General features: G+C 37.4%; 1 protein-coding gene across 1 annotated transcript in view; it reads left to right on the top strand.

The window, feature by feature from the left end:
• Positions 1-11,341, top strand: part of LOC129264184 (1-phosphatidylinositol 4,5-bisphosphate phosphodiesterase beta-4-like) — a 45,896-nt gene extending 34,555 nt beyond the window's left edge. Inside the window, exons 4-7 of the mRNA XM_064101518.1 lie at positions 1,041-1,190; positions 9,793-9,872; positions 10,507-10,642; positions 11,327-11,341. Of these exons, the coding sequence (XP_063957588.1) occupies positions 1,041-1,190; positions 9,793-9,872; positions 10,507-10,642; positions 11,327-11,341 (381 nt within the window). The remainder of the gene's footprint in view (positions 1-1,040; positions 1,191-9,792; positions 9,873-10,506; positions 10,643-11,326) is intronic.
• Positions 11,342-12,353: the final 1,012 nt, after the last annotated feature.

Below are 12,353 nucleotides of genomic sequence, written 5' to 3'. Positions count from 1 at the left end.
TAGCTAAGTTGTCGGTAATATTGCACTACTATCCCAGTGGGATAAATAGGCGTTTGTTGATGATCTTTTCTTGTCAAGTGTGCCCATCCAATACCAGCGTCAAGCATTTTCTTACACTCACATGACGATATCCCTCAATTCCGTAGGAGAAATGCACTTTTTATTTTTCCACCCACGATCCCTCTAACTGTATGTGCAATGTGAGGGGTGTATCTTATTGCTCTCGCTAACCCCCCACCGGGTCACAGGGGAGCAGATTCCCGCCCCTCTCCACCCCCGAAGTGCCAACGGACTGCTTGTATGTCTTTTCACGGAGGCAAACATATTAAAAACCTGGCATTGTGAATTATTGATGCCTAACCAGGCTTGAGGAAAATGTCACTGAATCTATCAGCCTCTGTTGTAAGCATTGGCCGATTGGTTTCGTTCATATTGTCAGTAGGAGTACAATCAGATGACAAGTTCATGTCCAGTGAAAATGGATGAGTGACCCCCCATCTTTGATGATAGATAATTAAACACCCTTCAGCTGAAGGCAAATTACATTACAATTATAATTTCAAATCATCATAAGTCTTCTTGATGAAATTAAAGAATTCATTTGTTTCACTTGGTTGTTGTCAACACACAAAGTCGATCTAACTCTGATGCTATGTGAGCCATGACTTATGTTATAATGGACCTACTACTCTGACAGAGTAGTCGGTCCATGGTTATAGACATAATTATAATGAGGTTTTTAACTGGTTTTTGTTATCATCATACACCTTGAATTGATAAATATTGTTCATCAAATTCATCTTAACTCAACCTCACAATCACCAGCTGCTTTTCTCCATGTTATTCAAGGAATTTTTTTCCCATGAGGAACATGAGATGGGCATATTTCCATTGATGTAAACAAACTTATATTCAATTGTGATTCTTGTATGTAACTGGTCAGGCTCGTTTGTTGTTAGGACGATATTGAATTCTGATTCTTGAATGTAATAAACACGTTAACAATTTTCTTTTTATTCTTCTTCTTTGTCTCTTAACAGGATGTGGGATACTTGGCTAAAGTTGGTTCCATCCTTGACCCGTTTGGGAGGGGGAACATTGAAGATCGCACCATTACCATCTGCAGCGGCTTGGACTTTGTCAACATTAACTACATGCACATGGTTGCAAGCACACCTGAGATAGCACAGGTATTAAGTCATATTTATTTATTTTTATTCATTCATTTATTTATTTATTTATTTATTCATTTATTTATTTATTTATTTATTTATTCATTTATTTATTTATTTATTTATTTATTTATTTATTTATTTATTTGTTTATTTATTTATTTATTTATTTATTTATTTATTTATTTATTTATTTGTTTGTTTGTTTGTTTATTTATTTATCTATTTATTTATTTATTTATTTATTTATTTATTTATTCATTTATTTATTTATTTATTTATTTATTTATTTATTTATTTATTTATTTATTTATTTATTTATTTATTTATTTATTTATTTAGTTATTTATTTATTTATTTGTTTATTTATTTCTTAATTAGTTAATTTGTTTATTTATTTATTTTATTTGTTTATTAGTTAGTTTGTTATTTTGTTTTATTGATTTTGTACTGCAGGGTTGGCCTGCTTTACAAAGGCGCCCTGCAGTCTGTTAAACAGATATCATTAAACATGAAAATACAGAGTAACATCATAAACTCCTAACAACAAATCTTCGAATGTGGATAAATGGTATATCTAAAAATTAGATACATGGGTAGCGCTGTTAAAATGCCACTGAATCTATATGGAAGGCTTTGAAGAGATTTTTAAATCTAAACTTAAATATAAAAATAATACAGGATTTGTACAGGGCATGTATCCACCATGTTACGTGCTCAAGGCGCTCCTATATTACCCTGGCTGAGCTAGTCTACCGATTCCGTTGAGCACGGCTTTTTGAGGAATTACTTCCTGCCTGTACCTGTGTACTTGAAGATTTTTTTCTAAAATAATCATGTTCAAAGTTTGGATGTGTTTCTGAAGCTCGTAACTTCGCACTTGAAGGAAACCAGAGCCTATCATGTCCTATCAGTCCTATCGTGTTATAGCATTTCATACTTCGTTCCTAAGCGCTTTACAATGCAACTATTATCCCGGTCATAGGATCCTTCACTGTTAGACACATAAAGTACACCATCTTCACTGCCTGGGGAGTATCCCGGCCATGGGCATTTCAGAAAATTGTGAAAATTGCTAACTATTTGTTTCATGAAAATGCTCCCTTGGATTGGAGAGCTTGGGATATATAGGATATACATGGAGGAGAGGTGCCAGTATCAATCTCTTCATAAAGCAGCAAGGAAACCATTTGGTGGATTGAGATGGAGCAGAGAGTAGATAGATGATTGGAATGCACCTCTGTCTTATAGTGTTCTCCAAAGGTGCTTTCAGACCGACTTGAAGTTCAAGAATACCCGGTGGGTGTTTCATAAAGCCGTTTGGAAGTTATGAATCATTGGTGACCCACTCTTCGAAAGCCAAATCAACGCAAATGAAAATGTGGGGGATATAACCTCCCATACTAAGGTAGCCTTTATACAAGGCTATGTGCCTGTTATGATATTTATATCAAACACTGAAAACAAAGATTAGTCGCAAAAAGCCAGATGGATGCGAGCCCAGTCACAGGGCCTTTATAGGAACCTTACTCAGATTTTTATGTTAACTATTGTTTCCGACTCGCTACCTGAGAGCCCTGTATGACCCCGTGCCGCAGAAGCGAAAGGACCCGGTCACATGACGTCATCGACATGGTGCAGTGCGGATTGGCTCATTTGCCACATTGGCATGCTCATGAATAATTCATATATTCACGTCTTCACCAGGTTCTAAAAGGCCTCGTGACTAAATTCGCGCTCACTGGGGGTCTCGCCAACTCCCTTCGTGGACCCTAGTCTCGTCTCAGCCACTACTTTACAAGGAACACAGCCAAGTCATGAGGCCTTGTCAAAAGGCTAATACTAAGGGATCTCCAGTCGTGTGTACAGTCAGTCATTCATAACTTATCAACAGCTTTATGAAATGGCTCCCAGGTAATCTTAGGTCAGGAAATTAGCCCTGATTGATCACTATCAAATACCAGGTAATTTTGCCGCTGTGTGAAAGCAAATCTTAAAAATTCCTGAAAGAAAATACTAAACCGTAGGCACTTGTAAAAAATTAGAAAACCTTCGTATGGATTTTTCCAACATCGTGAGTGTTCTTGCAGTGTGAAAGCAAATAGCAAGAACTTTTCCATCCCATACACTGGATGTGGGTTGAGTTGCTGGCTTGCTGAGCTTACCGTGTCAAATCGCTTGTGAGCTTAGAGAACTTACCTGTAACCCTAAAACATGCATAAATTTTGGCTAAATACACAATTTGCATTGGATTTATACATGAATTTACGTTTTTGAGCAGTTTTGGGTCTGATATGCACTTACATAATGTTGCGGAATTTGGGAACCGCGTACCCAGGCATCCCAAATTTGGTCTCGGTGAAATAAACCTGCACTCAGGATAATTTTATTTATGTCACGAGAAAATGGGAGGCTGAATGTCAAGTTGTGCGAGATTTGAAAGTAAAGATTCAGCGAGTGGCGCGGTTGAAAAATTTCGTGCGGTGGATTTATCGTGAAAAAATGTAGAGGGGGGGGGGGGCAGATTCCGTCCCCTGGCCTTTTAGGGTTAAATGGTCTCACAGTGGTTCTGGTGGGTATAGAAGTGGAAAATGATTGTTTTGATGTTCTCATGATTTGACAGGTATTTCGGTGATCGAGTCGGTTTGAAAGCATCTGACCATGAGGATGGCGTGGTGGGCAGCATCCATTATCTGATCTATTTTTGGGGGTGTGGGGAAGACAGACTTTGAATGGGTCTGGATGGTAACACAGGCAGGTGGCACCTGCAACGTGTGTTTGATCAAATGTAATCACATTAGGAGAGTGGATAGGAGACCATGACAACATTAGGGAAATGGCTGAAGTGGGAAGGAGAGATAAGGTAGAGAGAGGGTGAGAGAGACAGACAGACACAGAGAAAGACAGACAGAGGGGGAGAGAGGGAGATAGAAAGAAAGAGAGAAGGGAGAGAGAGGAAGAAGGAATGGGGGATGTTGCTGTTGAAGGCAGTATGGATTGAAAAAGAAGTTTCGGTACATGGAAATCATATTGGTGTAAAATGATCGCAACAAATCAACAAGATAGCATAGCAAAAATTGAGGAATAAAAAGTTAAGGATGTAAAGGATAGCTTTGGATGAAAGTAGAGTTACAAAGTCTGATATAGGTACTTGTTGTCCTAACACATGAAGGCATGTGATACGGTGTGAAGTGAATACTTCCAGCACGGAGTGAATGAGAAGAGAAATGTAACACTCCCCTGTCAATAATTGCTACACCCATGAAGGGCACTGGTGCCAGCTCCTCCACACTCAAGATATTTGTTTTTTATGGGGTTTTTTAACTGTTGTTGCTTAGCAGTACAATGACAATACATTGGAATCTATATTTATCATTGTCATCAAAACTGTCTACCATCTATGCTATACAGTCAATGGTTTAAAGTGCAGGTACTTGAATTACAATAATAATCACCCCTCTTTCTACCACTCTTTCTTTTGTATTCTCTTATTCTGTTTCTCTATCCTCCTTTATCTCCTCTTTCCTTCTCTTCTCTGGTGTCCTTTTCTTAAATGCCTCCTTATCATTTGCCTCACTCTTTCAAACCCTCAGCTGGAACTAAATTCAAGAGCATTTGAAATCAATCGTCTATGATATAGACAATCAGGTAGAACTATAGGCATGATAGGATTGAAATTTCCCTCTGTAATTTGAAATTCAACACCACCTTATTTCACCCTACATGAACCTTTCAGGGGAAGGTTATGCATGGTGATGATAAATACCTTGTGTGGAAATGTGGAAGATGATGGTTTATTTTTATTTTTTAAACAAATCGTAGTGGAAAGTTTCTTTTTTCTTCTTCTTTACTTCAATCCAAATTAAAGTGGACCTAACCCCTTTTGCAACCAAACTCTTCATATATATCTGTAAATATAAAAACAGAATATATATTATCATTATGTATGTACTGCCAACCAAGGATAATATTCAGTGATTAATGGTAGCATCATGACAATAGAGGTTACAGCTCTAAAAGAGAGGATATCCAGGAGATAATTTGCGTTTACAATAGATCATGCTGACTCAATAATCGATCTTGCATCCATATACAAGCTTGTGAGCCTGAACATTGCATATATATATATATATCCCAGGCTATACTGCAGTAATAGTTGATTCCCATTGTAGTGAATGCCATATGGATGAAGTAGATTTGGTGGTTTGTTTTTATTATATTCTAATGCAATGCAGATAAAAAAGAGGATGCCAAATCGAAACAAAAACAAAATTATGTGCCATTCCTTTGGTAAAATTTTCAGGTCATTATACATACTGTATAATGATACTCTCAACTTAGATTTGTCAAATCCATAAATAGAGGTTGTCTGTTGCTGTATGATGATTTCTTGCTGAGGTACACTTTTTAATTCATAAATCCATACCAGTAACTATAGCGCACAGCAATGATTTCTGCAAATGAAAGTATGCTTTGAATTTGCAGATATGGAATATACATCTGTTTGGAATAACATCAACATGAATACATGCATGCACTATCTAATACATTTTTTATTTCTGCAAGTAGAATTATTGCGAGGAAATTAATTGCAGATATTTGGAAATTTCTCATGTCAATTATTCTAGATATGGAGTAAATTTACTTCATTTCGAATATATACTGTACTTAAGAGTAGCAATGATTTTTTTTTTGCGTTATATGAATTCTAAAAGTAGTTCTTACCAACTTGTCTAAAATAATACTGCAGTCACACAGACCTATCAAATACCCCTTTCATAAACCCAATTATGCGGCTAATAGCAGCATAATTTGGTCGTAAAATCGGAGGAGGACCAGAGTTATCCGCATTATTTTGATGCTGCAACTATCCGCATAATAGCGGCATCGGGACCAGATTTTGACTTTATGAACGCATTTCCAAATAATGCGGATAATTGCCATGGTGCGGTCAAAAGGTCACCCTTTTCCAATACAACCGCAACCGAGGGGGCATGTGCAGTTGTCATGACGATTTTTAGCCTTTTTCAGGACGGGCGCTTGTAAAAATAGTGCAGATTATTTTCGGAGTTTGTGAACGCAATTTTTATTGAATTATCCGCATTACTCTTAGGCGGCTAATTGGAGGATGGGTTTATGAAAGGGGTAAAAGTTGTTAACATTATTTCCAATGACATACCATCGGTCGGGATCATAGACCGGTGAAGTAGCAGGTGTTTGTAGACCGCATTGATTTGATGTGAACGGCTCTGGCAAGCTGTCTAACTCTGGCAATTTGAACAGGTAACCCAAGATGCATGACATTTACCTCATGGTGACTCTCATGCTAATAAAGAAAATGATACTCGCATTTCTTCATTATCGGCGCAGGCAAATTGTGACAGTCCGCATGGCAGTGATCGAATGCAACTTTATAGGGGATGCAGTCATTGTCGGAAATCTGCGAGATCGAAAGCTAAATTGATCTATTTTTAAGTTATTGTTTCGAATTTGGGGGTAAATGCCATAGGCTACCTGCTGATTGTACATGTAGGTTAAGGTATATGGAGAGCATAAAAATATCACGAGTTGGGAATTTAGAATGTGCTCAAGATCTCAAGATCATGAAGATGTGGGTTTGTGTCAGTGACGGAAAAAAATCCCAAAGCTCTTAAAGGGGAATCCAACCCAAATAAAATCTTATTTTCATAAGGAAAAGAAAAATCAGACAAGTTGATCGGTGAAAGTTTGATCAATATTGGACAAACAACAAGAAAGTTATGAATTTTTAAAAGTTGTAAATATTGGTAATCACTATACCCATGGAGACTTCAAATTGGCCGCATATGGGATGTCATAGTGATGTAAGGCAAGGACTACTCTTCCATGTACTCCAATACATATTATGGCTAAAATGTCATTTTCCCCAAAAGTTTTATTTCAAATTATATTTTTCTTTCATGAGGACATAAGACAATATACTACCTGGGTTATATTTAGATTACTGCCCCAGGGGAATGGGTACTTAGGAGAAAACCACAAATCCCTGATAATAAAGTACATGGCCTATGGGAAAGTTGTCCTTGCCCCTTGTCATAATTTACTTACCCAGTTGCCAATTTGAAATCTACATACTATGATCTCAATTTTAAAGCAGCTATAACTTTCTTATTGCTTGTCCGATTTCTTTCAAACTTTCACCATTCTGTTTAATTTATTTTTCTCCTTCCCAACACAACATTTAATGGCCAAGGCTGGATTCCCCTTTAACCTTTCACAGACAATACAAACCAGTCTCATACTAAATCTAAGACTTAGAGATCACAACATATTATAAGAGGCCTATATTTCAAGTCTATCGAGGGCGTGTTCATTCAAAATTCTTTGGATAGAATACAAAAAGAATAACAAAATCACAATCGCAGGGGCTCGGGGCAATTTTGCCCCCGAAGTGCTAAAGAAGAGTCCTGGGAAATCTGCATTCACTTCAATGTGAAAGCTTTACCAATTGATGTAGCAGATTTAGGCAGAAGGTTATGAAAAGTAGCATGTAAATGTAAAAGAAAAAATATTGTTTCCCTTGCCACCCACCTCATGATGCAGATAAATTACTTTAACCTAAGAAGTATGTATACACAGGTTAATCTTTCGGTGTATGGAATTCATGTCCAAACTGGTAGAAGGTTTGACTTTGGGTTCATTATTGAAATCTATATTGTGTTTAATAACTTTTTTTTGTCAGTGGTTTTACCAAAGTGCTTTTCAAAATCTGTGAGAATTTTGTGATTGTGTTTTGAAAGAAGTTTATTTTCCAGACAAACTATTTATGGATTAAATGCAACCTAGTTCGATTGGAACACTTTGAAAACTGATAATAGGGTAAAAAAGGTGCAGATTGAATGCAACCTTTACACAGTAGACTCACCATAGTCGAATAATCACCGAACTCGAATCATTTTTTCAGACGAGAATATGTGAAACATATTGTGTTATTTAAATTTTCTTTGTCAAATTTTGTCAAAGTTGAACAGACTCTTGTGATCCCAAGAGATTTGACTGTGGTAGAGTCACCTGTGTGTAGGATTTCGAACCTTCAATATAGATTCAGTGATGCTGTGAAATATGGTTCCATGACATTTGCTCCGGCGACAATTGCTCCTCTGTGAATTCCACACGCTAATGGAATCGCCACCTTCGACCCTGGATTCAACAGTTTGCCCTATCCTGGACCTAACCCTCAACCTTAAAACCCTATTGCGACCCTAGCCCGAACGCTATATGTTGGATGAAATAAAGACTGGAGCAATCGTCGCAGGAGCAAATGTCGTGTCAGCGTGAAATATAAGTGGGCTAGTTTGATCACCCTCTGGCAATAAACTTGCATGGGTCATTACATCGCTGGGTCAAATAGTTAATTAAACTTCTCTTTAGGCGGTTTCAAACCGCCTCGATCTCAAGAATCCCCGTTAAATTACGAGAACATTTTTAGGCTAAAAAATACCCATTAATTATTCCTGCATTCACACTGCCCCGAAACATACCCTTCGGGGTAAATTCCTGAAGTTAGGAGCATGCGCAGTATGGTCTAATAAGCAGGCAAGGCGCGAGATTCAAAACCACTAGCCCAGCAGCCACCCACGGCACCCGCGCCCAACGGCACGCTGGGCTAAAAGTTCCCGTAAATTGCTTTCACATTGCCAAAATCCCCGCGAAAGTTCTCGTAATTTCGCCAAGTACCTACTATTTAGCGGGTATTTTCTTTCGGGGAAATTACGCGTAGTTTGCTTTCACATTACCAAAATACCTGGTATTTTCTGATCGGGGTAAATTTCCCGATCATAGAATACCTGGAACTGACGAACTTCGAGGCGGTCTGAAACCACCTATTGGTATGTATGTACTCTGCTTCATACCACTCAGAATCGGCATTTTAAAATGCCACATATAGAAATAAAAATCGACAACAGGATATGCATTTGGCTAATCTAGGAATACCTCTTTTTCCTTATAGTTTTAGATCAGAATTAAACTATTTTTACAGTACTCCAAAGAGGGGGAAAAAATCAAAAGTCTGTTCTAATAATAATTCCCATTCATTCCAGGATCACAATTTATTCATTCCAGAATAATTAAATTGGTTCATTTTGAGTTGTGCATATCTTTAGATTTAGACTTTAGCAACATTGAACTGCCCTGTCCCGTACAGGTATCAAGGGCTTATCACTAGCTTAACATTATTAGTTTCAATGCTGAAAACAATATATTAGGAACCCTATGGGGATGTAACTTGATTGAAAATGCACATTTTAACTTTCCTAGGGATTATAATAATCATTGCCCAGTCGATTCACACCCCATTGGGCAACGCAGCATCTAATTCTTCAGCAGGGCTGAGTTGTCCATAGTGCCTAGTTGACCAAGACCCTCTAATTTCTCATATTCCCCAATCCAGTTTTGGTACAAACAATTTAATGGCAAGGATAGAAAACTAAATGACCTTTCATCACACCCTCCCTCAGATATATTCTAAAATACATTTTGTCCTTTTTTGCTTTCCATAGTTATGTTATATTAATCCACCTTAATGTAATAACCTATTGATATCTTCCTGTTTGTTTCTTTTTTTTTAAATTTCTTTCAGGTGTGGTTTGATGGATTACTTACAATCACTCACAATGTCAAAGCTAACAATGTGTGTCCAATGCAGAGTTTAAAGAAACAGTAAGTATTTAAAACAGTATGTGACCAGCCAATCCAAACCAAGAATAAGTCGCGTAGTATGAATTTCATGATTTGAATTGAGCTTGAAAAAGCACAATTTAAGCTTTAGAGAGGCATATATGTAATGTCAAAATTGATCAACAATAACCGTTCTAAGTATTTGAAATGATATAGAAATGTTTCAGTGAGAGTTTCACATGCAGTAATAAACAGGGAAAAAAAATGTTTGAAGTTTAGGGTTCACTCAAGCATGAGATGTGCACACTGTAAAATCTCGGTGAAACTTCCTAACAATCCAGAAATCTGTGCTATATTGTTACATTTAAAAAGCATAATTACTCATTTCTTTCATACTAGCAGTAAGTATAACTATAAAAGGAATTATCAAAGCATTCTCAAACACTTTTACAGTTGAAGGAAATTCTCTGACAATGACTTAGAAATGACTGGGTATGATATTATGAACAGTAGATATTGTTCTACCTTATTTTATAATGATCCAAAGTGTAATTGCCTCTTAAAGCTTTTTTTTAATTGGTAGGATGACTTTTTCGAGCACTTGCAAACGATGAAATGATTTAATATTGCGATGCCATGGAAACTGCAATCCCTATTTGCTTCCCTCCTCTTTCAGCTGGATGAAAATTTGCTTTCAAGTCAACCCCAACGGCAGAATACCAGTACGGAATCTCACAAGAACGTTTGCATCGGGCAAGACAGAGAAGATTGTCTTCAAGTCGCTGGATGAGCTAGGACTTCCCTCGGGCAAGGTATGCATATCAAATGAAAAGCCCCCCCCCATTGCCAAAAGGATGTAGATCCAATTACGCCATTCAAGTGTTATAGTTTTTTGCATGAGTTGAACTCGAAGGGTGTGCATTTATGATTTGCCCTTATTCATTTCTTTGTGTCGTAGAGAAAAGCCGGTAAATGTCAATCTGACTTGGCCTAGCTATCATCTTGAAATGGTTTTATCTATTTCGTCCTAGAACATTTTATATGTTTGCATGAATGGCGGAAGGATGTATTGATGGGGGGGCAATGGACATTTTTTTTTTACAATCTTCTATTTTTTGGCCTCACTTTTCTTCCTCTTTCTTTCTGTACCTGACAAATCATACATGGGCAGTTGCCCCTGCCCCCTGAAGCATCTCCCTTGTATGCATGGTATACAGGGTGAGGGGGGGGGGTAATCCTATTTACTCTAGATCCATTTTTATGGGTGTGTTTGGGGTGGGATAGGGGAAGGATTTGTGGAAGAGGTTGAAAGCATGGAATAAGTATTCTACATCATGATCTCAGTGTAACCTTTCGAGTTCAAGAATTTTGGATTCTTATGTAATAAATATCAAATGGAGAAGCCAAGACTAATGGGGGGGGGGGGGGAAGAGATAGTTTGCAAGAAATGTGAAATGTGTGACAGATGCAACCTGTATGAGATTCATCCTTGATAGGGTAAAATGAACTGATAGATGGATAGATATATAGATAGATAGATAGATAGAGAGATAGATAGATAGATAGATAGATAGATAGATAGATAGATAGATAGATAGATAGATAGATAGATAGATAGATAGATAGATAGATAGATAGATAGATAGATAGATAGATAGATAGATAGATAGATAGATAGATAGATAGATAGATAGATAGATAGATAGATAGACAGAGAGATAGATAGATAGATAGTGTACATAGATAGGTATATAGATAGATAGATATACAGATAGATAGATAGATAGATAGATAGATAGATAGATAGATAGATAGATAGATAGATAGATAGATAGATAGATAGATAGATAGATAGATAGATAGATAGATAGATAGATAGATAGATAGATAGATAGATAGATAGAGTCAGAGATATTGAGAAAGGGGAAAGACAGGGAGGGGTAAATTAGATTATCCAGACATAAACAATGCAGGAGTTAAGGGATCAGCATACAGGATCATCGATCAGTACTCAGATCTGTTTTCATTGGGTCTCTTGTCTGCCATCTCTGTCTATCATTGAAAAGACTGTGATATATTTGGATTTGTTGTGGAGCCCCATTAGACAATCCAGTGAAGCGGACCGAAGAGTGCCCCCAGGATCTGATTTGGGATAGTTGAAGAGTGCTCGTGGCTCCACAAAATGTCATTTCAAATGGACCGTTCTGTGCTGGCGGTAGTCAGTCATCCAAACGTCAGATCCGTATTAGGCAACAGCCACACCGACGAAACCGCTCCCAGGCTGACAAATGTTAGTACGCTCTTCCCAATGGCATACCATGGTCGATTTGGTGTCGGTTCCCTTGGTGTGACGGTAGCAGCAAAGAAGGTATACCGCATCTTTCACTGTGTTCAGATGTAAACTAGCGGCGACTATATCTTGTATTGTTTACAAACATGCTTCATAGCAATCCAATCCATTCTCTTCAATGCATTTTTTTTGTCTTCGTCCTTTAAAATAATGTAATTTTCCATATGAAGCTC

Source organism: Lytechinus pictus, chromosome 7 (genome assembly GCF_037042905.1).
Source record: "Lytechinus pictus isolate F3 Inbred chromosome 7, Lp3.0, whole genome shotgun sequence".
Lineage (NCBI taxonomy): Eukaryota > Metazoa > Echinodermata > Echinoidea > Temnopleuroida > Toxopneustidae > Lytechinus > Lytechinus pictus.
Note: the sequence above shows the minus strand (reverse complement) of the source record. Positions and strands in the feature narration are given on the sequence as shown.